Here is a 27,433-nt window from a genome sequence, read left to right as displayed (position 1 = left end):
GATGGGGGGGGGGGTAGGAAGGGAAGAGTATGGCTGATACTGGGCTATAAGGATGGATGGGGGGTATGGCTGATGCTGGGCTACAGGACAAATTCACATTTTTCTGCAATTAATGATGGTTGATCTGTGTTCTGTATGTGACCAAGGTAAGAGATTCTGCTGACATGTGGTGTTTGTGGGGATCTATATCAGTCTGGCTTTTCCAATGGGACACGTATTGCTATTGCCTTTTTAAAGGTGCTGTTATTGGCACTTGAGTGTTCAGAACTGGTGGTTTTAAGGTTTGCAACATAGGTTCCGAATACGTATGTGGTTTATGTTGCTGAAGGACAGCTGTTGGGCAGACTGTTTATTAAAAATTATTTAGGATCCCCCCCAAAAAACTACTCACACCTATATATACATAGTGCCCACCCATATTAGCTCTGGGCCCACCCAAAATGTCAGGTCTGGCTACGCCACTGGTTCACTCAGGGCAGCAGCTGCTGGGGGCACCAAAGAATTGCCTTCCTGGTTAGTTTCATAGGTAGCGGAGGTCGGCAGAAATGTCACAAGCATCTCAGATTTCTCAAGCTTCACAAATGCAGCTTAAGATCTGGACCATGTCCCTATCCTGATCCATCAGTGGAAGACTAGATCTGGACCCCTTCCCCCTCTGCCAAAAGATCAGCAAGCTGTTATTCCAGGCAAAGATGAAAGGAGGCTTTCATCAGATAAGTCTCACATAAACAAAGCACTTTATATTCCATTTAAAAGTCATTTGATTAAAAATCTTTCCATTTTTAAAACTGCAATTTCATACTATTAAAGCGAGAGCTCTGGGCTATGCAGGAAGTCAGCTCAATAAGCTGCTCTCTCGAGTTAAATACTGGACTGTGTAAGATCAACTGTTTGCCCTTTTTAAAAGGACAGAGCTTTATATTGTGATATTTACACTGGAGGAATTTTATACAATTGTGCACAAATATATTGATTCCAATGGTCTCTTTTTTTGTTCTTTAACCTCTTGCTAAACAAGCATCCATCCTTGTCCAACGCCACTGACATAATAACTTATGCCCTGCCGTCATGCAACACACACTTCCTTCGTAGATTCCACATTTCCTCTGATGGCTCTACATTTGTCAGGCTTAATGTAAATGAATACAGAGATTTAAGGTATAGTGGAGGAGTGGCCTAGTGGTTAGGGTGGTGGACTTTGGTCCTGGGGAACTGAGGAACTGAGTTTGATTCCCACTTCAGGCACAGGCAGCTCCTTGTGACTCTGGGCAAGTCACTTAACCCTCCATTGCCCCATGTAAGCCGCATTGAGCCTGCCATGAGTGGGAAAGCGCAGGGTTCAAATGTAACAAAAATAAAATAGATACTATTGGAGATTCTACATGGAATGTTGCTATTCCACTAGCAACATTCCATGTAGAAGGCTGCGCAGGCTTCTGTTTCTGTGAGTCTGACGTCCTGCACATACGTGCAGGACGTCAGACTCACAGAAGCAGAAGCCTGCGCGGCCACATTGGTGATCTGCAAGGGCCGACTTCTACATGGAAGGTTGCTAGTGGAATAGCAACATTCCATGTAGAATCTCAAATGGTAGCAACAGTGGAGGAGTGGCCTAGTGGTTAGGGTGGTGGACATTGGTCCTGAGGAACTGAGTTTGATTCCCACTTCAGGCACAGGCAGCTCCTTGTGACTCTGGGCAAGTCACTTAACCCTCCTTTGCCCCATGTAAGCCACATTGAGCCTGCCATGAGTGGGAAAGCACAGGGTACAAATGTAACAACATAAACAGGGCTGGAGAAACCATCATGCAAGCTAGGTGGTCGCCTAGAGCAGCAATTTCTGGTGGAGGCAGTAAAGAACAGCTACAATCAAAGTAGACTAGGTCCCGACAGCCACACAAATGGGGAGATCCATCAGCAAGTATTTTTACCCACAGGAAGGGTGGGCAATTTTCAAAAAGCCCATTAACCCAAATAAATGATTTCCGGAAAGTAATCTCTTTCCCCCTAATTCCATAACGGTGGGCTCCCAACTTTGCGCTTAGGGCCAGATTCTATATAAGGTGCGACGCATAGCGCATGCTAAATTCTGCGCGTGTCCAATTTATGCACGCTTGAGTAATGAGCAATTAGTGATGATAATTGGCAGATAACAACCAATTAACATCAGTAATTGGCAATAATTGGAATATGTGCACGCTTCTTTTTACACATATTCTAAAAAGAGGTACATGTGGAGGGGCATAATCGAATGGGGCGCCCAAGTTTTCCTGAGGACGTCCTCGTAGGACATCCCCACGAAGGGGCGGGGAAACCCGTATTATCGAAACAAGATGGGCGTCCATCTTTCGTTTCGATAATACGGTCGGGGACGCCCAAATCTCAACATTTAGGTGGACCTTAGAGATGGTCGTCCTCGGTTTTCGGCCATAATAGAAACCAAGGACGCCCATCTCAGAAACTACCAAATCCAAGCCATTTGGTCATGGGAGGATCCAGGATTCGTAGTGCACTGGTCCCCTTCACATGCCAGGACGCCAACCAGGCACCCTAGGGGGCACTGCAGTGGACTTCAGAAAAAGCTCCCAGGTGCATAGCTTCCTTACCTTGTGTGCTGAGCCCCCCCCAAAACCCACTCCCCACAACTGTACACCACTACCATAACCCTTAGGGATGAAGGGCGGCACCTAGATGTGGTTACAGTGGGTTTCTGGTGGGTTTTGGAAGGCTCGCTGTTTCCTCCACAAGTGTAACATGTAGGGGGGGATGGGCCTGGGTCCGCCTGCCTGAAGTGCACTGCAGTACCCACTAAAACTGCTCCAGGGACCTGCATACTGCTGTCATGGAGCTGGGTATGACATATGAGGCTGGCATAGAGGCTGGAAAAAATATTTAAACATTTTTTTAGGGTGGGAGGGCGTTAGTGACCATTGGGGGAGTAAGGGGAGGTCATCCCCAATTCCCTCCGGTGGTCATCTGGTCATTTAGGGCACATTTTTGTGGCTTGGTCATAAAAAAAAAGGACCAAGTAAAGTCACCCAAGTGTTAATCAAGGACGCCCTTCTTTTTTTCCATTATCAGCCGAGGACGCCCATGTGTTAAGCACGCCCCAGTCCCGCCTTCGCTATGCTTCCGACACGCCCCCGTGAACTTTGGTCGTCCCCACGACGGAAAGCAGTTGAGGATGCCCAAAATCGTCTTTCGATTATGCCGATTTGGGCGACCCTGTGAGAAGGACGCCCTTCTCTTTCGAAAATAAGCCTGATAGCTGAAAAGGGGGCACAGTCATGGGAGGGGTGTAGGCATGTCAGAGGCATCAATAAAATGTGCACGTGTTATTATAGAATTCAGGGGAGTGCACGTACATTTAGGCGTGGGTATTTACACCAGGTTTTCAGTGGCATAAATGGCCAATGCCTACATGTACGTCCATTCCCCCAACCTGTGCACTGTTCTATACACTGCATCATACTGTAGACACGGTTTATAGAATAGCACTGTGCGCATTATTCCAATGTACCTACATTTTAGACCCCATTTACTGAATCTGGCCCTTAGTGCGTAAAGTTGCATGCGCAATTTACAGAATACGGTCATTTGCACATGTAACTTAATTCAATAATTGGCTATTAATTGGAGTTAATAGCCAATTGGGTAGGATTAGCTTTAATTGGTGCTAATTGGCACCAGTTAGTAGTTGCGCACATAACTGCCCTTAGTCGCTATTCTATAAGTTATACACACAAGGGCCCTTTTACTAAAAGGTTGGCGCATGGCAAAAGGCTTGCCACATGCCAATGCAGAACTGCAGCAGGGTTAACACAGGAGCCCAGCAATAGTTCCCACCCCAGAGCACCCCATTGGTGACAGCAAGTGTTCCCCCCTGAAACGGCTGCATGGTTCATTTACCACATGGTCATTTCTTTTTGAGAAAAAAAGAGAGCCTTTTACCCGCTGCAATCAAGAGGACCTCAGAGCGTGTCAACAACACGGACTGACGCTAGTGCAAGTCCCCTTTTATCACAGCTGAGTAAAAGGACCCCTCAAATTCCAGAGCGCACAGCTTCAATGGGGTGCGGACATGGGAGGGGCATGAGTGGGTTAGGGGCATGTCAGGCACTTAGGTGCACTTAGAATGCTTTCATTTATGTGCCTAACCGCCTACACCAACTTATGAGTTGTAGATGCAGACTTTAACACCAGTTTTGCGTGGAACTGCTACTGTAGAATTCACAAAGCCTTCATCATTCAGGTGCCTAAAGGGGGCCAGGGCCGCCAAGAGGGGGGGGGGGGCAGGGGGACAAAATTCCCCAGGCAGTAGCCCCCGAGGCCCCGCCCCTGCCGCTCACCCCCGAGGTTGTCGTCATCGCCGCAGTCCCCTCCACCCGCCCCCCTCCGTCCACCACCGGGCCGGCCCCCCATGAATTCAAATCATAGCGCCTCACCTCGACCTCGCTCCGTGTGAAAGAAGCGCAGCGGTGGCAGTCTGCAGATCGCCTCCCTTCGGGCCTTCCCTCCCTGTGTCCCGCCCTCGTCTGATGTAACTTGCGTGAGGGCGGGACACAGGGAGGGAAGGCCAATTAGATTGTAAAGTCTTCTCCTAAGAAGTACCTCTCCAGGCTACCACCTTTGGCTCCGAACAGCTCTTCAATGTTCCTGCTCCCAGGCTATTTCCCACCAGGAGCACTCCTCTTCACCATTAATACTTTGCTAGAAAAAAATCTTCCTTTTTTTTTTTTTTGTTACATTTGTACCCTGCGCTCAATGCAGCTTACATGGGGCAATGGAGGGTTAAGTGACTTGCCCAGAGTCACAAGGAGCTGCCTGTGCCTGAAGTGGGAATTGAACTCAGTTCCCCAGGACCAAAGTCCACCACCCTAACCACTAGGCCACTCCTCCACTGTTGCTACTATTTGAGATTCTACATGGAATGTTGCTATTCCACTAGCAACATTCCATGTAGAAGTCGGCCCTTGCAGATCACCAATGTGGCCGCGCAGGCTTCTGCTTCTGTGAGTCTGACGTCCTGCAACATTCCATGTAGAATCTCCAATAGTATCTATTTTATTTTTGTTACATTTGTACCCTGCGCTTTCCCACTCATGGCAGGCTCAATGTGGCTCACATGGGGCAATGGAGTGTTAAGTGACTTGCCCAGAATCACAAGGAGCTGCCTGTGCCAGGAATCGAACTCAGTTCCTCAGTTCCCCAGCACCAAAGTCCACCACCCTAACCATTAGGCCACTCCTCCACTCCTTTTTGGTCAGCCTTAATTTCTTGAACCCATCCAGTACACCCCCCTCTTCTTATGGGTCCTGGTGGGGGTACAGGCAAACAAAGATCTTGTGCACTCCCCATCAACATTGTTTATTAGCTCCTAACTCCTCCTCTACTGTCACTCAACAAACCAGAAATAGTTCCCTCTGCAACTTACCTGGAATCCACCTCCTTGGCAGTGGCATTCCTAGGGGGGAGGCGGTGGGTGCGGTCCACCCTGGGTGCACGCCGCTGGGGGGGGGTGCCGCGCGCCTGTCCACTACGTTCGTTCTGTGCTCCCTCTGCCCCGGAATAGGTTACTTCCTGTTCCGGGGCAGAGGGAGCATGGAAACGAATGAAGCGGACAGGCGTGCGGCACCCCCCCCCCCCCAGCGGCATGCACCCGGGGGGGTGTCCTTTCGCCAGGGGGGTTGCGCTGCACCCGGGGGGCGTGGCGCATCGGCGATCTGCCCCGGGTGTCAACCCCCTTAGGAACGCCACTGCTCCTTGGGCTGGATCCTTTACCACCCGCAACCTCAGAAACCTCCCCCCATAAAACTGTGGAGAGTTCTGTCATGATTTTTAGTAATCCCCATTATAATGGGGGATTACACAAATAATTTATACAGATGATGAACTGTTATCACAGAAAAACAGAGTGGAAGATCTAAGGCAGTCAAGGGAAGGGATGAAACACTACTATGAGCAGTGGAGTTTTTCCGGTGTTTTTTTGCATCAGAGGTATTTTACCGGTGTTTATGAGTTAAAACCCACAATCAGAAGTCCTGAGTATAACATACTATGAAATGCATCAATGGAGATCCTTCACTGCATTCCTACTATCAGTTGGTGTACCTCAGGGCTTTGTCTTGGTACCTCTTCTCTTTTCTCTCTATATTTATTCCCTTGGTGCTCTGATCTCCTCCCATGGTTTTTGGTATCATCTGTATGCTGATGACTCCCATATCTACCTCCCCACGCCAGAAATTTCAACAAGAATCCAGGCCAAAATTTCAGACCATTTTTCTGACATTGCAACCTGGATGTCTCATCTCTATTTGAAACTGAACATGGCCAACACTAAGCTTCTCCTCAGCTTGTAGCCATGGAGTCATCTTTGACTCCTCTCTCTCTTTTTTTGGTGCACATATCCAACAGACTGCTAAAACCTGTCAGGTTTGATATTCAAAGTGATTTATCCAGCCGGAAAACGGCTCCTGGCCAGTCAAATCACCTGTTCAGGGCAAACCAGTCATTTTCAGTGGCACTTAACCTGTTAATTTCCGGGTAACTGAAAATAACCAGTTAGTGCCAAACTCAGAACTGGCTATTTTGGGGGCATTCCAGGGGCAGAGTCAGCACTTGGCCTGGTTAGTTATTAATCTGCAAACAAACCTTTTCCGGAGACGGGAAGGCGATAGAACTAGAGGACATGAATTGAGGTTGAAGGGGGGCAGACTCAGGAGTAATGTCAGGAAGTATTTTTTCACAGAGAGGGTGGTGGATATGTGGAATGCCCTCCCACGGGAGATGGTGGAGATGAAAACGGTAATGGAATTCAAACATGCATGGGATAAACACAAAGGAATCCTGTTTAGAAGGAATGGTTCCGCGGAATCTTAGCGGAGATTAGGTGGCAACACCGGTAATTGGGAAGCAAAACCAGTGCTGGGCAGACTTCTACGGTCTGTGCCCTGCAATTGGCAAAGACAAATCAAACTCGGATATATATATATAAAGTATCGAATACCATGTATAATGAGTTTATCTTGTTGGGAAGACTGGATGGACCCTATAGGTCTTTATCTTCCGTCATTTACTATGCTATAGAAACGTCAGTCCTATCTTTATACATTAACCCATAGTTGGCAAAGTGCTGAATGTTGCACTTAACCAGCTATATGTTTTCAATGCCTATGTCAGGACATGGCCACGGCATTGAATTTCTGGGTACAGCGCTGACAGCAGTCAGCAAAACGTAGATCATCACCGGCTGAATATCGGGCCTGTCACTTCTTTCTGTACAACACTAAAATGTGCCCATTCTTTTCTACACACCACCAAAACCTTCATCACCTGCAACCTTCTCCTCACAGGCCTCCCATCAAACCATCTCGTTCCCTTTCAATCAGTTCAAAATTCTGCTACATCACTTATCTTCCGTCAGTGTCACTGCATTCACATAACCCCTCTCCTCAAGTCATTTCATTGGCTCCTTATCTATCTCCATATACAATTCAAACTCCTCATATTGACTTACATGTGTGTTCATTCTGTAGCTCCTCAGTATCCCTCCTCTCTTATTTTATTTATTTGTTACATTTGTATCCCACATTTTCCCACCTATTTGCAGGCTCGATGTGGCTTACATAGTACCGGAGAGGCGTTTGCAGTGTCCAGTGTGAACAAATACAATGTGATGTTATGATAGGATAAAGTTCATGTGGCACAGCCACATTAGGGAATCGTGAACGGAAGAGTTGAGTTATGTCCATTACGCAATTTAGATTTGTTGTGTTGCAGAGGTCAGGCATTTAAGTTGGATCGGTAGGGTATGCCTTTTTAAACAGGTTAGTTTTTAGTGATTTCCGGAAGCTTAGGTGGTCATACGTCGATTTCAAGACTTTTGGTAGTGCATTCCACAGTTGTGTGCTTATGTAGGAGAAACTGGATGCGTAAGTTGATTTGTATTTAAGTCCTTTGCAACTTGGGTAGTGCAGATTTAGGAATGTTCGTGTTGATTCGGATGTGTTTCTAGTTGGTAAGTCGATCAGGTCTGTCATGTATCCCGTGGTTTCACCATAGATGATTTTGTGAACCAGGGTGCAGATTTTGGGCGCACTGGGTTCTTTGATTGGGAGCCAATGTAGCTTTTTGCGGCGGGGTTTTGCGCTTTCAAATTGTGTTTCTCCAAATATGAGCCTAGCTGCCATGTTTTGTGCAGTCTGAAGTTTCTTTAAGGTTTGTTCTTTGCATCCCGCATAAATTCCATTGAAGTAGTCTACGTGGCTTAGTACCATTGTTTGTATCAGGTTGCGAAATGTTTCCCTTGGGAAGAATTGTTTCAAGCGTTTCAGTTTCCACATGGAGTGGAACATTTTCTTTGTTGTGGATGCCACTTGGCTCTCTAGCGTTAGGTTATGGTCCACCGTAACGCCTAGGATTTTCAGGCTGTCTGAGATAGGAAGGGTGTAGTCTGGGGTGTTGATACTTGTGGGGTTGTCTGCGTTGTGTTGGGATGAGAGGATGATACAGTGGGTTTTTTATTTATTGAGTTTTAGTTGAAATGCATTTGCCCAGGAACTCCGTTCTTCAGGCAAGTCACTCTTATCAGTACCCTGTTCCTTCATTGCCAACTCTAGACTCTGTTCCTTCCATCTTGCTGCTTTGTATGCCCAGTATAAACTTCCTGAATTGGTAGGTCTTGCTGTCTTCTGGTGCTCTCCACTTCTTTGAGGTTGTCTTTAACTCTTAACCCCTTATTCACCTGTTCATTACTTGTATTGTTAAATGAAACCATTTTATTTTTCCTGTTTGTGTCAGGCAGGGAGGAGTGGCCTAGTGGTTAGAGTGGTGGACTTTGGTCCTGGGGAACTGGGTTCGATTCCCAATGCAGGCACTGGCAGCTCCTTGTGACTCTGGGCAAGTCACTTAACCCTCCATTGCCCCAGGTACAAATAAGTACCTGTATATAATATGTAAGCCACATTGAGCCTGCTATGAGTGGGAAAGCGCGGGGTACAAATGTAATAAAATATATATGTTTATATACCATGCTGCGTACATCTAGTAGCACTATAGAAATAAGTAGCAGTAATAGTCAATGTTTTCCTCTAAGCCAGGGTTGTCCAACCTCAGTCCTTGAGGGCTGCTTTCCAGTCAGGTTTTCAGGATTTCCCCAATGAATATGTGTCTTACTACATATACAGGGTTCCTAACATGTTACAATGATTACCAATTACAAACCTAACTCATTAACCATTGACAAGCATATAATCCATATTAAAACCCCACATTTTAATTCATAAAAAATATTAAACACATTTAAAATCCAATTGTCACCTGATCCCACCCGCAGTTAGAAATCTTCATGCCAAATTCTAAACATAAATCCTGGGAGAGCAATGGTGGGGGTCTAAGGGCAGAGATGGCCAGAAAATACATGATTTTTTGTGCATGTCCAGTACGCCAAACGGAGTCTGGCACTGACACTGTAATTTAAAATTTTTTTACTGTTACTGAAATGTTATAAGTTGAAGAATTCAGGTGCCCAGAGGTCCCAAAGAGGTGCTGTGACCTTCTTTGACAATTGTGACTTTCCCATTGGGGTTTAAAAGTGTAGGTTTTCACATAATTCTATTAAGGTGTTGTATGATGTTAAATGAAAATGAGGGGTTTCTACAGAATAATTTTGACTGTTTTAATAACGTTTGGACCATGCAGGGCTCAGTTTGGCAAGCCGTCTCCAAAGAGATTTGCATAGCTTGAACCTGATTGGCTGCACAGCTCACAGAAGGAACCTGTTTCTGTGGATTTTTCTAGAGTCTCTGGGGAGAAGAAGGTTGAACTCGGAACAGGCAGGGAGTATGTCTGAGAGTCTAGGAGGTTAAAGTGTGAGCTGACAAGATAAATAATTTGTTTCATTGGCATTCCTTGGTCGGCTGCCACCCGGGGCGGATTGCCGCTGCGCACCCCTCCTCCCCCTGGTGCAGCATCATTCATCCTCCCTGGGTGCAGCACTACACCCCAGTGTCCATCCCCCCGGCGCATCACCTCCAAGCCCGTCCCCCCCAGGGTGCATTCTTCTTACCTGCTGGGGTGCTGGGAGCATCCGCATGGCTGTCAGTTCCGCTGGTTCCCTGCTCCTTCTGCTCCGGAACAGGAAGTGACAGCAGAGGGAGCAGAGAACCGGAGGACCCGACAGCCGCGCAGCTGCTCCCTGCACCCCTCCTGAAAGCGTGCACCCGGGAAGGACCGCCGCCACCGCCCCGCCCTCGGCACACCACTGATTTGTTTCATTAACAAGTGAAGAAGTTTGGTGAGTGGAAGTTAATCAAAATAAAACATGGAAAAGAAAATAAGCTGATACCTTTTTTATTGGACATAACTTAATACATTTCTTGATTAGCTTTCGAAGGTTGCCCTTCTTCCTCAGATCGGAAATAAGCAAATGTGGTAGCAGATCTGACGAAGAAGGGCAACCTTCGAAAGCTAATCAAGAAATGCCACTCCTCCAGTGTTGCTACTATTTGAGATTCCACTAGCAACGTTCCATGTAGAAGGAAGTTGGCCCTTGCAGATCACTAATGTGGCCGCGCAGGCTTCTGCTTCTGTGAGTCTGACGTCCTGCACATACGTGCAGGGCGTCAGACTCACAGGAGCAGAAGCCTGCGCAGCCTTCTACATGGAATGTTGCTAGTGGAATAGCAACATTCCATGTAGAATCTCCAATAGTAGCAACATTCCATGTAGAATCTCCAATAGTATCTATTTTAATTTTGTTACATTTGTACCCTGCACTTTCCCACTCATGGCAGGCTCAATGCTGCTTACCTGGGGCAATGGAGGGTTAAGTGACTTGCCCAGAGTCACAAGGAGCTGCCTGTGCCGGGAATCGAACTCAGTTCCTCAGTTCCCCAGGACCAAAGTCCACCACCCTAACCACTAGGCCACTCCTCCACTCCACTCCACTCAGAAAGTGTCTGAATTTGTCTGAGAAGGATTCTGAATTGTGAGGAGACGCTTTTTTCTTCAGTGACTTCATTGCCACTGGGAACATAAATTGTAGTGGCTACTACAATAGCTATTTTTGGTTTTGAAAGACATTAATCTTTTCTAAATGATTGCTACTGTGTGTGTGAAGTGAACAGTATTTCTGAAGAGAGTCAATCGAGGCGACAACAGATAGTTAGTGAAGAGAAACAAAGTCTGAGTTAGATAATATCAGAACAAGACAATAAATTATTTTTATTTAAGAAATAGACAAACTTATTTATTTATTTATTATTACATTTGTACCCCGCACTTTCCCACAGAAGCAGGTACAATGCGGCTTACATAATAAACAGAATTACAATTATTAGATTCATTAAGAAGAATATTATGAACTATAATCTCTATATATAAAAGGCACCACCAGCATTCTAAATGAAGTCTCCAGCCGGAAGTGTGAAGGGGGAGAGATATCCAGTTTCCCCATGAGTGTCTGCCCCGCCCTCGCTCTCTCTGTAACACAAACAGTGAAGGAAAACACAGCAAAGCACGAAATCAAATCGCTCTCTCTGTAACAGTGAAGGACTCAGAGGGGGGAGGGGAGAGAGGGCAGAAGCCCTCACTATCTCTGTAACACAAACACAGCAGGAAACGTAACACTGAAGGACTCGACTCTGAGGGGGGAGGGGACAGAGAGCACAGGGGAAGGGAGAGAGGGCAGAGGGCAGGGACACACACACTCCCACATGCACACAGAAGAAAACCTTGCTAGCCCCCCGTTTCATTTGCATCAGAAACGGGGCTTTTTTACTAGTGTAACATAATAGAATGCTTTGAGTATGTGTGAATTAACAAGGGAAGGAGTAATGAAGCTAGATAAGGAAATGGGGATGGGTATGATGAAGGAAGGATGGGGAAGGGAAGACTAGGATAGTATGGAGTAGCTAGGGTGACATGGTTGATATATAGACATCGTCATAATAAGAGAAATGTGTAGGGTTAGGTCGGGTCGTTTGGGTAAGCTAGCTTAAGTATTTAGGAGGTCCTTTTACTAAGGTGTGCCGAAAAAGTGGCCTGCGCTGGTGTAGATGTGTGTATCGGACGCGCACAGGTCCATTTTTCAGTGCGCAACAGGCCTGTTTATTTGGCCGAAAATGGACATGCGGCAAAATAAAAATTGGTGCACATCCATTTTGGGTCTGAGACCTTTCCGCCATCCACTGACTTGGTGGTAAGGTCTCATGCGTTATCCAGGCGGTAATCATCAGTGCGCGTACACTGCCGATTACCGCCCAGTTAGCGCCACACGGTAGAAAATAAACAATATTTTCTGCCGCACATCAGACGCGCGTAAAAAATGGAATTACCACCCGGGGCTCGCGATAGTTCCAAATTGATGCACGTTCGACACGCATAGGCGCCTGCGTGCCTTAGTAAAGGGCCCCTTACATTCTTAAAAGATTTTATTTTTAGGAAGACATCCTGAGTGACAGGTTGCACACAAACTATTGATAAGGAGGTAGTTTTCTCTCTATTTTGTTTTGGTTTTAGTAGTAGGCAGTAGCAGGGGTGTAGCCAGACTTCAGCGGGAGGGGGGTCCAGAGCCTGAGGTGAGGGGGCACATTTTAGCCCCCCCCTGGTGCCGCCGCCGCCCCCGCCCCCCCCCATTGCCGCTGACATCGCCCGCCCGCCAGCCATTGTCGACCCCCCTCCCTGACAACCTGTTCGCCCCCCCCCCGCCGACGACCCGCTCGACCCCCCCCTCCCGCCGCCAACCCGCCTACCTTTGCTGGCGGGGGACCCCGCCAGTTGGAGAGGGGGTCGAGCGGGTCATCGGCAGGGAGGTCCAGGGTCCAATCTACGGGGGCCCAGGTCCCCCCATGCCCCACATAGCTACGCCACTGGGCAGTAGGTTCCATTGCAGCTGTTCTTCATCATTCTACACGGAAGGAGGAAAAGAAAGAAGCAGCGCCCCACCATTTTGACGCAAGAAGATAGAAGATCTGAGAAAGCTTGAAAATCATCAGATAAGTCTGGAAGCGGTGCAAAGAAAAACTACAAAAATGGTTTGGGATTTGCGTTGCAAACCATACGAGGAGAGACTTGCCAACCTGAACATGTATACCTTGGAGGAAAGGAGAAAAGGGGTGACGTGATACAGACATTCAAATATTTGAAAGGTATTAATCCGCAAATGAACCTTTTCCGGAGACAGGAAGGTGGTAGAACTAGAGGACATGAATTGAGGATGAAGGGGGGCAGAGTCAGAAGTAATGTCAGGAAGTATTTTTTCACAGAAAGGGTGGTAGATACGTGGAATGCCCTCCCGCGGGAGGTGGTGGAGATGAAAACGGTAATGGAATTACAACATGCGTGGGATAAACACAAAGGAATCCTGTTTAGAAGGAATGGATCTACGGAATCTTAGCGAAGATTGGATGGTGACCCCGGTAATTGGAAAGTAAAACCAATGCTGGGTGGACTTCTACGGTCTGGGCCCTGATTGTGGCTGAATAGTTATGGATGGGCTGGAGTGTAAATTTTAAGGGGCTTCGATGTTAGCTTCAGAACTTTTAGTACAGGAACAGTGCTGGGTAGACCTCTATGGTCTGTGCCCTGAGAATGACAAGGACAAATCAAACTTGGGTATACATTTAAAGTAGCACGTACCATGTAAAATGAGTTTATCTTGTTGGGCAGACTGGATGGACCGTTCAGGTCTTTATCTGCTGTCATTTACTATGTTACGTCTTCAGCAACTACACCTATTACACCCAAAGAGACGCTGAGACACAGAGAGTAAAAACAGGGAATAGAAAAATACTTTCCTGGCTAATTCATAGACCTGTGTGATAGGTTCACCTGTACCAAAGAAGCCAAAATAGGGACAAGATTCAATTCCTAAATACAGTGCACTCCATTTAAGTGCACGTCGGATAAGCGCATGCTCTCTTTAACTGCATGCCGTACTTCGGTCCCATTTTTGGCGCCATCAATTTCTATGGAGACAAACTTCCGTGTAGCGCACCACTATTAAGTGCAAGATTCGCTTATATGCATGGTTTAAGACCGCTCCTCTGCAGGAAAGACACCGCATAAGCGCATGCACGGAATATGGAAGCCAATTGGCACGTGACAAAGGGGCGGTAAATTTGAAATCTCGGTTAACTGCCACAGGCAGAATAAGCGAAAGAAAGCTGTTAGAGTGTACACTGGAGTCGTCGTCATCGTCGCGCAACTGTAAGACCTTAACACTGGCTGAACAAATAGAAGTTCTTAAAAAATTAGAAAACAAAGTCAAGCATCTATTGCTAAAGAATATGGTGTCAATCCCAGTCAAATTTCACGTATCTTGAAACAGAAAGATCAGCTTCTGGAAGACTGGCAAAACAATACAAATCCACACAGGAAACGTAAACGGACGGGGAAAAGCTGAGGATGTAGAAGATGCTCTTCTTCGGTGGTTTTCTCAAGTCAGGAGCAGACAGTTTCCTGTCAGTGGTCCACTGCTTATGGAGAAAGCTAATCAGCTAGCTGAAAGTCTTGGACTAACTGAATTCAAAGCCACTGTTAGATGGTTGGAAAGATGGAAGGAGAGGAACAACGTAAAATTCAAGAAACAGCATGGTGAAAAACAAGACGCTGATGACTTTGGTGCTGAAAATTGGGTTGTTTCAGTTCTTCCTACCATCTTGAACGAGTTTGCACCTCGTGACATTTTCAATGCTGACGAAAACGCTCTCTACTGGCGAGCAATTCCTGATGGAACACTTGCATTCAAACAAGTCGAAACTACAGGAAGTAAAACGTCGAAGGACCGACTGACTATCCTCCTTTGCTGCAATATGGATGGGAGTGAGAAGTTGGAACCACTCGTCATTGGAAAGAGCAAACAGCCCCGTTGCTTCAAGAATGTTAAGCGACTTCCTGTGTCATACGAGGCTAACGCAAATTCATGGATGACTGGGGAAATTTGGAAGCAGTGGCTAAAGAAGTTAGACACTAGAATGCGGGCACAAAAGCGTCAGATTTTGTTGCACACACAGTGATGATGTCAGGCTGTCTAACATCAAGGTGGTCTTCCTGCCACCAAACACTACCTCTCTGATCCAACCTATGGATCAGGGCATTATAGCCAATTTCAAACAACATTATCAGGCTCTTGTGCTGCGTCATCTGATGAGTGTTATGGATGACCAGACTGGCAAGGATAAATGTGCTGTTGAACTGGCTCGTAATCTATCACTGTTGGATTCCCTAGATATGCAGAAAGAAGCCTGGAATCATGTTACACAGGCAACCATTGTGAACTGCTACAAGCGGGCAAGCTTTGTTAAGGATGTGGAGAGGGACAAAATAGATGCAGCTGTTGCAAACGCGTCAGATGAACAGGTTATTGACATCCCAGCTGGTGTTACTGAAGAGGAGTTTCATCACTACGTAGCTGTTGATTATGATCTACAAACAGCTGATGACAGCACTGATGTCAAGATATGCGCCTACACGCAGGCAACGGCTGATGATGAAACAGATGATAAAATGAGCAGTGAGACACATGCTGACGAAATTCAACAACCTCCTCTCACTTTTGCAAGAGCGCTGGAGAGTCTCAACACCATGCGGGCCTATCTGGAGGCCACTGGATGTCGGTGCTATGACAGTTTTTACCATCTGGCAGACGTAGTCTGTGGAACTCACAGACACAATAGTGTACAGAGGACTATCACTGATTACTTCAAGTAAGCCTAACATCAGTTAACGGAGACTGTATAACGTCAGTTAACGGAGACTGTATACTGTACATATAATAAACAGTACTGTACATATGTTTATCAGATGTCAAGCTTCTTTGGGTCACAACGGTTAAGTGAGGAGGAGTGAGCAAATTGAATGGATAAGGCGTAATCTGTAAAAGGAAATTTGACTACTTGTGAAATCTGCAGGAGAAATGAAAGGTTATAGTCTATAAGTATTCCTAGAATATGAACTATCTCCTCTTGAGGCACCGGCAGATTAGCAATAAGAATTGGGGTAGGCAATGGAGGACTCGTTCTGTGTTTAAAGACTATAGTAGGATTTGAAACCAATTTATTTTCCTTGAGCCAGTCTGAAAGCAGAGAAAGGTTTTGATTAACTACAAAAATTTCGTTAGCGGTGCATGTATCAAATGGGATAAGCACTTGAACGTCATCTGCATAAATGTATGAAGTAATACCTAAGGATTACACCAAGGCTAATGGAGGGGCAAAGAAGATGTTAAATAGCGTTGGGGACAAGATAGATCCCTGTGGAACACCCGAGTCTGGACAATAAGGGGTGGAGAGAGAGTTTCCGTGAAATACTGGGCACTGACGATTATCTAGATACGAGGTAAACCAGATTAGAACTGTTCCTGAAATGCCAATAGACTGAAGGCAGTACAGAAGAAACACACGGAACTGTGTTTTTGCACTGGGCACCTGCCTCAGGAGTCTGAATTAAGATGTATCATGAACTGTGTGGTAAGATGCTGTATATTTGTTATGTTTCTGGATTGTGAGCCCTTGGTCATAGTTAGCTATGATAGACTGTTCTCAGGCCATCCAGATAAAGGGAGCCACATTGCCTCAGGGTAAATCAGGAAACATGGCCACTGACTCCCAGACTGGTACAGGAACACAAGTACGTATAAGCATAAGCATAAGCACCGCCACGCTCGGAAAAGACCAAAGGTCCATCAAGCCCTGCACTTCGTCTTCGACAGCGGCCAATCCAGGCCCCAAGAACCTGGCAAAATCCCAAAATTTAATAACGATCAATGGACTTTTCCTTCAGGAATCTGTCCAGACCCCCTTTAAACGTATTCCCAGAGCGAAGCAGATGGTTAGTCAGAGGTTCACTCGGACAAAGGACGATAGCGTAACTGGAATCTACTCATACACAGAAGCGGCAAGCTCCTCGGGAACCCACTCAGACAAAAGTCAATGGTGAAAGTGGAACCCACATAGACAGACAGCGTAGCTGGAAGATGAAGACATCTCAGGACCCACGGAACTGGAAGCACAGAGGGCGGCTAATAACTCAAAAGTGCCAAAGCCGATGGCAGAGGGGTTTAAGTCTCCATAGGCGTGTCTGATGTCACAGCAGGGCGTCCATGCAGGCACTCGCCCCAGGGGCTTGACGACAGTCCCAAAGGCACCAGAGGACAGATTGCTCCTGCAGCCTGACAGCTGTGAGGTGCGCCAGAAATCACGGTAAGACCATGACAATATTTAAACAGTATTTTAATAGTGCAGTGTACATCACAGTTGGGCAGCAACTGAGCTCTTTATGGCAAAAAGCTAGATTGTTCCTGCAATGTTCATAGGGGTTGGTGTTCCTCCAGTTTCTATGGTTGACTCACTCATTAGGCCACACCTCCATTGTTATCATATCCTGTGATGCAGCAGAGTCAATTGCTTAAAATCTGAAATACCATGGAAGAGATCTGAATACTTTTTGATGTTTAAATTAGGTGTATGTGGGGGCATGGGAAGGATGTTCTTCAGCTTTAAGGCTCCCGATTTCCTCGTGGTAAGAGATACATCATGTCTTGGCACATACCGCCTGTTTCACTAGCAAAAGGCTGTGAAACTTTGTATAATCAGACAATAGCACAAAAGCAGAAGTAAGGAAAAGGTTGGGAACTACAAGTTGGTAGGTTTCTCTTCATATTCTCTTTTAGCCTTCTTTATTAATGCTTTGCATCTGACTTGCCAGTGTCTATGAAGACTAAACTAGGTCCTGCAGTGCCTGCTAGAGGCCATCTGTTAATGCTGTGGTATGAAGTTCAAGTTTTGAAACTAGGGGGAAAAGAGTATGGTGATTAGTTGATAAAGTTTGCTTTTTTTACATTTTTTTAAAACTTTAAATGTTTTTATTTATTAGCATATACAGCAAACACATATTCAAACAGTGCATATAGCCAAAAGCACAACCCGCTCATATTTTTATTCTGCCTATCACTATCATATAATTCCTCTTTTAAACCCCAATCTTTAAATTCCCACAGCACAAAACAAAATAATGTTCACTTACCAGAGAAATGTCCTCTTCTCTCAGTACTTCTCAGAAAGAAAGTTAAGAGGGACCTTTCCTCTTTATATAGCTTTGAGTCTAAGGAGACTGCTTCAAACAGACCCTTTCAAGCTAACTCAGTAATCAGGTTGCCCTTTGTAACCGCTGCAAATATTCTACTACCTCACACCTTAATTAACACCTAATTGAGGTCAGTAGCAGTGCTACTTCTCCAGCAACCAAAGAACAGAAAATAACTGTCTTTTAGAACAAGATTTGAGCCTTCCTATTATACTTTTAAAGTTCTTTGGCTGTTAAGTTTCTACTTCTAGAAATAGTTTCAGTTTAAAACTATGGGAAAAGTCTACTTCTAGAGAAAATTTCAGTTTAAAACTGTGGGAAAAGGGTTGTACACTATGGAAACTAGTTAATAATGCTTGCTTTAACATTCTTGAAATATTAATCTTAAAAATTTAATTTAAATTTAATTTATCTTAAAATATAGAAATGTACTCATTTTTTAGATGTAGTATATAGGATTTAACCCAGGGGAATTTCGTCCAGCATACACTATGTTGGATGAAATTCCCCTGGATTAAACCCTATATACTACATCTGAAAGATGAGTACATTTCTATATTTTACGATAAATTAAAGTTAAATTAAAATTTTAAGATTCATATTTTGAGAGATGTTAAAGCTCTCATTGAAATAATAAGAAAGATTTTTGTACCTGAATGACCGATGACCAGTTGGGGCATACATCTCATCAATTGAGAAATTTGTATATATTGGCGAGCTGCACCGCTGAGGTTTGAGCTGGAACTTGATAACAGAGAAAACATCATTGGTGTTTGTGAATTGATTGCATTGCTTGCATCATCCCTGCACAGTCATTAGAGGGCAGCTCTACTTTGGTTTGGGGGTAAAGTCACAGAAACCTGAATTAGTCATGATATTTGAGCAGGACACACACACATACGAGCTTTTAGCACTCTCCTAGAACAGGGGTTCTCAACTCAGTCCTCGTGGCACACCCAGACAGTCAGGTTTTCAGAATTTCCATATCAAGATCTAGCTCATGCATATTCTTTTTTAAGTTGATGATTGAAGGAGACCGGTGGAGAATATATACACCCCTGCATATTTCTGAGACTTTGTCCTCCTGATTAATTAAAACTTAAAAATTATAAAGTTTATAAAAAATGTGAAAAATAACTGAAAATCTCAGCATGCACATGGCCTACCAGAATACTGTACACTGAATTAATGAAGTTTTGATTTTGCTTGGTTGTTATATTCTTTGTGGATATCCTGAAAACCTGACTGGCTGAGTGTGTCCCGAGGACTGGACTGAGGCTCACTGTCCTAGAAGTTACAACACAGCTGGCAAACCCCAACAGCCGGACTGTGGCCAGCTATAGCAGCCCCCAGGTGACTGGGTCCCTTTGGATGATACAGCTGGTCTGCTGCTGAGAATGACTGTGCAGGTCATATCTCTGCCATTTACGTGTTGTGGCAGCAGCTTGGCACCTCCCTGGCTGGATGCCACAATTATGTGCCCATCTTGTCTACCTCTTGTGATGGCTTAGTTTAGTGCTTCTTATGAAAAGGCAACATACATTTGCATTTTCTCATTTGTGTTTTCTCTCTTGTCACAGGAAGCTCAAATCTTGGAGAAGAAAAGAGCAACTGCCTATCTCACGTCTGTAACCAAACTCTATCTATGACTCTTCTTCGGTGCTGTATGAAATCAAAAGCCCTGGAAACGGAGAAGACGAGCTTCAGGAGAAAATTAGATCCTAGTGTAGAAACTGTCTGGAACAAGCAATTTCACCAAAAAAAAACCTCTTTTCTAATAGGAAGGGAAATTGAAAAGGCGATCGAGCTTTGCAAAGGCTTAACTGTATAAATTTCAGACAACCACATCTCAGCCTTTGTGGATTGTTCAAGAGAGGCTTGATGTGTGAGCTGAGCATCATGGGAAAAGAAAGAGGGTGAGATTGTCCTTCTTTCATTACGTGGGCATAACATGGAGGTTTGTGAGCTTTGGCTACAACCAGGGCCTTCCAAAAACACATCTGGTGACCAAAACCATTTGGAATGACCAGTGGTGGGACTTTCCAGCAAATTCACATCAGATATTGAAATAGATTTTTTTAAAAAGAAAATGTCTTCCCTGTATTCAAAGGAATAGCTAAGGTGGTCTTCCAGCTGTGGATGCCTTCAGTTTCACTGAATGACTGCCTTTGGAAAGAAGCACAAGAATGAAAACACTTAAAGGTGACTAAATATCGACCAGACTTTGCTTGAGCTATGACTGAGGTGTATTTCAAGTACCGTGAACATCCTACTGTCCATGCTCCTCCATTACCGACTGTGGCTACGGACAGCAGCTCTGACAAATACGCCAACCTCTACATGTATGTGGGTTTGTTTTTGGGACTCCTGGCTGTCCTCCTGATCCTGCTGTTCACCATGCTCTTACGCCTGAAGCATGTCATCTCACCCATTACAACCAACCCAGAGAGCACTGAAACCGTCCCGCAATTCACTGATGTAGAAATGCAAGGGAGGACTCCAAGTGTTTAACGTGAACAGAACAGAGGAATCATTGCTGCTCTAGATATTCTACTCCAGCGATACAAAACTGTAGGTGGCTGGTCATCTTCTGAAGGATGGGGCCTCAAAATCCGAACTTGATATATTTGCACATGACCAGAGAAGAGACTAGTAGACTTTGCAGGAAAGCAATTTGGGCCCAGAAACTGACAAACGGCAGGTGCCAAAAAGGTTCATTTCCAACAAGCGAGCGCATGCCCGTACAAAACAGCACTAGAGCCAGACCTTCTTCTAAAAGGCTTATTATGGTGCCTGACAGGCTTTGTGAGAGATATTGAGAATCAGCATAACGCACAAATGCTATGCAAGGGGCCAAAGGAAAATAATGGGTTCTGAGGAGGCCAACGGTGCTTTCCTATCACCTCGTGCCTCATCATTTTCTCTCTCTCTCTCTTCATGAGAGGTTGCAAGGCCAGTGAGGCTGCAACGAGTGATAAGCCGCAACTGCCCAGTTAGAAACCACAGTGGCCATCCACCACATTCCCAAGGAATATTAGCAAGCAAAATTGTTTGCTCAAGGGGTTTGGGGGGGGGGGGGTGTCTGAGAACTTTCAGATCCTTGGTGTAAAATGTATTGGTGAATCTGCAAATGCCACAAACATTTCTGATTGTTGTATACTTTGTAAATGCTTTAAAACAGACAAATAAATGTACTTCCCTTTTTTTTCTGCTTTCAGGTGGCATCAGGTTCTTAAGCAACAAATGTTTATAACACAAGTAAAAACTAAAGTGCATTAAATGCATCTCAAAGAAAAATTAATAACACCCAACATGGTAGAAATGCAGCTTCAACATCTTGACTCTTTGATTAATGAACTGATCAAAGCTGTAGAGATAACACAGAAATATTTAAGGTTATTAAAACACATGCAGACTGCAGGGAACCAAGGGGGCTCTTTTACTGAAGCATGGCAAGCCCACCGCGGGCTTGACGTGTGGTGGGGTTACCGCAGGAGCCTGGCGATAGTGCCAGCCCCTACCACACGCCATTTTCAGTGCTTCCAAAATATTTTAACATTTTTAGCACTGAGGCTTGCCCGACAGTAAGCGGGCAGCCAGGGGCGTAGCTACGTGGGGCCACGGGGGCATGGGTCCCTGTAGATTTGGCCCTGCCCCCCCCCCCACTGCCAACCCCTTCGACCCCCCCTCCTGCTGCCAGCCCTCCCCTGCCGCTGTCGGGTACCTTTGCTGGCGGGGGTCCCCCAACCCCTGCCAGCCGAAGTCCTCTTCTCTGGCGCGGCCACGTTGCTGATCTGCAAGGGCCTGTGTCGGACTTGTTAATTTCATTTTGATTTTAATTCATTAAATATTGTTTTTCATATACGTATCTGCTTTGTCTGTTTCCCATCTTGGAGTTTGCAGATCGATTACCCTGTTGTTTTCATAGGAAAATTTAATCCTAACATTGAGGGCAATTTTTAACCTTAGCCCAGACTGAATGCAGGCATTCCCAGGGAGGGTGTTGTGGAGAGGTTTGCATTTTTTTAAATACACACAAATGTACGTAAAATGTCCAGAAAATTTGCACATGCCAAGAAGAAGCTCTAAATATAGTCACATATATTCCCTGGGATAATTTTCAAAATGGAAGAATATGGACGCTTTCATCTTGAAAACTGGTTGGTATCCACACAGGGAAAAAATATGCATTCGCTGAGTTATTATTATTACTAGCCTTTGAGCCCGTAAAAACGGGCTATTTATAGGAAGGGGGGGTTGAAAGGCCCGCCGCCGAGTTCGCCGCTGCCTCTCCCCCTCCGAATTCGCGCCCCCCCCCCGAGCCGTCACCACCCACCTTCCACCCGACCGGTCCCTTGCTCCGCTATTGAAACAGCGAGGGTCCGGGAACGCAGCACTCCGACATCGCCCTTCCTTCTTCTTCTCTGCCTGTCCCGCCCTCGTGTGACGTAACGTCGTCGAGGGCGGGACAGAGGCAGAGAAGAAGAAGGAAGGGCGATGTGGGCAGCTCAGCAGAGCTCAGTGCTGCGTTCCCGGACCCTCGCTGTTTCAATAGTGGAGCGCGGGCCCGACCGGGTAGAAGGTGGGTGGCAGCGGCGACTCGGGTGGGGGGAGCGTTAGACGGCGGTGTCCCTCCCTCAGAAATAAGCAGTACAGACCCTCTCTGTTCTGCCCCCCGTCATCACGTATTGACGCGGGGGCGGGGCAGAGAAGGTCTCTACTGCGCATTTGCGAGTGAGTACGACACTCGCCTTTTATATATATTGATTATTATTATTATTATTTATTGCATTTGTACCCCACATTATCCCACCTTTTTGCAGGCTCAATGTGGCTTACAGAGTGTTGTTATGATATAGTCATTACATGATCTTAAATATAGTCATTACATGATCTTAAGTTATTAACTTACCTCATATATTCAGGGTGCGGCAAAAAATGTTACCCTCTAGAGCTTTTTTTTCTGTTTTCTCAGCAACCGCTTGGAATTTCAATGTGAGATTTTACAGCTTTATTTATTGTTACAATCTACATTTATGTGCTGAATGGAATTAGATTATCTTAAAACACAGTGAAGTTACAGACTTTTTAGTGTGACCACCCAGCGATTTTGCATGATCAAAAATGTTTGAACTGTAAAACTACCATTATCTGAAAACAAAAATCAGTACTAGCTTACTGCAGGGGCATAGCTAGGTGGGGCCACGGGAGCCTGGGCCCCTGCAAGTTTCATCCGGGACCCTGGATTTCCTGGCGGGGGTCCCCAACCCCCACCAGCCGAAGCCTTCTTCAGCGCCGGTCTCCTGCGCAGCCGCGTTCGCTGCCCTGCTCTATCTTCTTGCTCACATCCTGTGCATGCTTCTTTACGTGAAAGTGAGCAGTTTCACGTAAGGGAGCATGCACAGGACATCAGCAAGAAGAAAGAGCAGGGTAGCGAACGTGGCTGCGCCGGAGACCAGCGCTAAACAAGGCTTCAGCAGGCGGGGGTTGGGGACCCCCACCAGCAAAGGTGTTTGCTTTTGCAGGGGGAGCAACGAGGTGGTGAGGGGAAGCAGAAAGGAGGTGAGGGGGAGCAACGAGGAGGTGAGGGGGAGCGGGGAGGCGGTGGGGGGGGGCGAGATGGCAAGGAGGCGAGGCGGTGGGGTGGCAGATTAAAAATGTGTCCCCCCACACCTTGGGCTCTGGCCCCCTCCCACTGTGAGGTCTGGCTATCCCCCTGGCTTACTGTTAATGTCACACTGACATAGACTTTTGTCTGGAGACCAATGTTGGAGTTGGAGGCCTATCACAAGCTCCATTCGAAGCCGCAAACAATCGCTGAATTCGAGGAAGCGCTGGGACAGCCTACCACAGGGACGATCGATAAGGCTGTCGAGAACTTCCTAAAGCAACTAAAAGCCTGTGTTAGAACTGGGGGTGGACACTTTAATCATTCATGGTGACTGTGAAATTCTGACACATTGTTAATTGTATCGTTTGAATTACGTTATTTTACTGTGTTTTAGATCGAACATTTTTAATGCAAAAAAATTGCTAGGTAGTAATGCTAAACTGTCAGCAACATCAACATAACTTAAAATAATTGTCGTTTAATAATAGTATGTAAGTATAATGACTAAATACGTTTGCCAGATTTCTCATTGAAATTCAAAGCGGTTGCTGAGAAAACAGCAAAAAACTCTAGGGGGTTAGTTTTTGGTTGTTTTTTTTTGCCTCACCCTGTACACAATTCTGGGTTCCCTATTAGGAGTCACCTCTCAGGAAAAGAATGTTGGAGTCATCATCGTGGACAATGTGTTGCAGTAGACAGACAAATGACGGAAGTTTGTAATTAATCAGAAGAGAACGAAGAATAAAAGAAAAGAACATCTTAACACCTCAGTATTGATTCATGGAGTGATTGCAGCGTAGCATTCTGCCAGTTCTGGTTTCTGCATCTCAAGAGAAACATGGCACAACTGTAAAAAGTACAAAAAAGAAAAAAAAAGTACAGAGAAGGGTGATGAAAATGATAAAGGGGATGGAGCTGCTCTTCAGTTTGGAGAAGAGATAACTGCAAGGGGATATGATAAAGCTTTGTAAAATCCTGAGTTAGGTTGAATAGGTTAATGGTTATGTAACCTTTCACAGACAGTCTGTTTCACTAACTCTGTTGGTCCTACCCGTAACCTCCGCTCTCAAGACAAATCCCTCCTTTCAGTACCCTTCTCCACCACCGCCAACTCCAGGCTCCGCCCTTCTGTCTCGCCTCACCCCATGCTTGGAATAAACTCCCTGAGCCCATACGCCAGGCCCCCTCCCTGCCCATCTTCAAATCCTTGCTCAAAGCCCACCTCTTCAATGTCGCCTTCGGCACCTAACCACTATACCTCTACTCAGGAAATCTTGACTGCCCCAACTTGACATTTCGTCCTTTAGATTGTAAGCTCCTTCGAGCAGGGACTGTCCTTCTTTGTTAAACTGTACAGCGCTGCGTAACCCTAGTAGCGCTCTAGAAATGTTAAGTAGTAGTAGTAGTAGCACCGGTACAAGGGGACACTTCATGAAACTAGGGGCGTAGCTAGCAGTCTATTTTGGGGGAAGCCCAGAGGAGGACTGGGGGGGGGGGGGCAAATACATCTCCTCTCTGTTCTCTACTCCCCATGGGGGTAGTGGTACAGCGTCTCTCTGCTCCCCCCCCCCCCCCCCCCCCGCAGCAGTCCTCCAGTCCTGGCGTGTCACCAGCAGAGTTAGTGAAACAGACTGCCTGTGGCCGGTCCTGCCAGGGCCTTTCCTCTGTCACGTCCTGCTTCCTGTGATGTAACTTCCTTTGGGTGGACATGACAGAGCAAAGGCCCTGGCAGGACTGGCCACAGGCAGTCTGTTTCACTAACTCTGCTGGTGACACGCCAGGACCGGAGGACTGACTGCCGGGGAGGGGGGGGGGGGGAGAGCAGAGAGAGATGCCAGATTTATATGGGTCGGTGGGGAGGAAGCGAGCAGCTACACAGTGAGGTAAAGAGAGGTGCTGCTATTTTGGAGGGGGCCCGAGCCCAAAGCAGGGGGGCCAGCCCTCAAGGTCCCCCTGTGGCTATGCCACTGCATGAGACTAAACATTAGCAGATTTAAAACCAATTTAAGAAAGTATTTTTTTAAGTCAACCTACAATTAAGCTATGGAATTTGTTGCTGGGGAGCAGAGTGCAATTTGACTTGCGGGTGGGTCCTCTCCCCTAACCTCATTGGTCCTGCTCAAGTTCTTCCACCTGGACAAATTTTTAGGCCATCCTCTCACCACCGCAGCCTCGGCCCACAAATACACAGATAGTACAGGGCAATTTAGCTATTTAAATGGCCTGGTATTATCCATATGATTTTTAATAAATACATTGGCCTGGATCTGTTGGATTTGATTAGTGAACTGTAGCAGCCTTATCCTGGGAGGAAAGTAATTCAAATGGAAACCAATCAGAATTCCCCTCTTGATATTCCATGACCCTTTGGCAGACAATAATTTTTGTCTATATTCTGAAAAGTAGATTCAATCTACTTTTAGCACAAACAGAAATGAGCTGCACAGGTTATATTCCTCCTGTTGGAAAGTAGCTTCTGACACTAATACTATTCCTGCAGAGAGACCTTTACAGTTCAAACACATCTTCCATGAAGGGTTTGCTCATGCAGGCAATTCGCATTGGCCACCCTGGCTGGATTTTCTAAGAATAGATTAATAGTAAAACTCCAACAGCCTTTAGGCTCACATATAATCATTTGCGAGAAGGCCTTTCTGTTGGTACATGAGATCCAGGTTAGTCTGAGGAACTTCCAAAAATGAAATGATGGCTTTGTTTGTGACCTGTGATAGGATTCACCCTCCAGGCCGGTGCAAGAGTATTACACACCATAGGCAAACTTTTAGCCTTTCACCCCCCCCCCCCCCCCCCCCACCTCAATTAACTCTCTGGACCATAGGCCCCTCACTGAGATTTTGATAACAACTCAACAATCGTGATCCCCCTTCCTAGACCAATCCTGTAAAAATGCATCATTCGTTATCATACTTTAAACGTGAGACTACATTTAAGGCAGATTAATTTTGATTTTTTTGACCAGTATGGAGCTAAAAGGGAATATTCGTCCACTTCATTTTTGTAAAGCTGAAAGTTATCAATAGGAATCAAACAAAATAAAACAGGAAGTAACCTGTTCCGGGGCAGAGGGAGGGCGCTGCAGCGAACCAGCAAAGTTAGCGTAGTGAACTCGGAGCCCACAGGCAAGCGCCGCGGCACCCCCCAGCGGCGTGCACCCGGGGCGGACCACCCCACCGCCCCCCCCCCTTGGTACGCCACTGCAGAGAATGACAAAGGAAAACACAATGCTGCTCTTCTCACCTTATCCATCACCTATATCGAGAACTGCTGACCTCATACCTAAGCAAATCTTGTTACACATTTATAGAAATAAGGGTCAAATAAGTTGTACATAATAGTTATTTATTGAACTAATTCAATGCACCTGTAGCACCATCTTGAGTAAACAACTGTAGCTTCCATATTTGTCCACTTCAACATTGCAATAAGGATCATCAAACAGTTATAGGTGAGACCTTTTAGGCAGTCGAGGAGTTCGTAACCCAGTCCTTGGGACACACCAAGGCCCAGATGCATTAAAGACGTCGGTAATTCCCGTTCCCTACCGATTCCATAGCGAATCGGTAGGGAACGGGAATGTATCAACGATAGGGAATGCAAATGAGCTACTCGTTGTAGCTCACTTGCATTCTCTAGTCCTTCGGTACCTGAGTCGGAGAATCGGGACATCCCTTTAGATTAGGCTCCTCTTCCTGGTCTCTTCAGCCAATCAAAGCGGGCT

General features: G+C 45.9%; 1 protein-coding gene across 1 annotated transcript in view; it reads left to right on the top strand.

Annotated features, from left to right (window-relative positions):
• Nucleotides 1–21,529, top strand: part of SERTM2 (serine rich and transmembrane domain containing 2) — a 30,995-nt gene extending 9,466 nt beyond the window's left edge. Inside the window, exon 2 of the mRNA XM_030209483.1 lies at nucleotides 19,664–21,529. Coding sequence (XP_030065343.1) covers nucleotides 20,319–20,594 — 276 coding nt within the window. The 5' untranslated portion in view covers nucleotides 19,664–20,318 and the 3' untranslated portion in view covers nucleotides 20,595–21,529. The remainder of the gene's footprint in view (nucleotides 1–19,663) is intronic.
• The last annotated feature ends 5,904 nt before the right edge of the window (nucleotides 21,530–27,433 follow it).

This window comes from Microcaecilia unicolor, chromosome 7, assembly GCF_901765095.1.
Source record: "Microcaecilia unicolor chromosome 7, aMicUni1.1, whole genome shotgun sequence".
Taxonomy (NCBI): Eukaryota; Metazoa; Chordata; class Amphibia; order Gymnophiona; family Siphonopidae; genus Microcaecilia; species Microcaecilia unicolor.
This window is presented reverse-complemented; position numbering and strand designations above follow the sequence as displayed.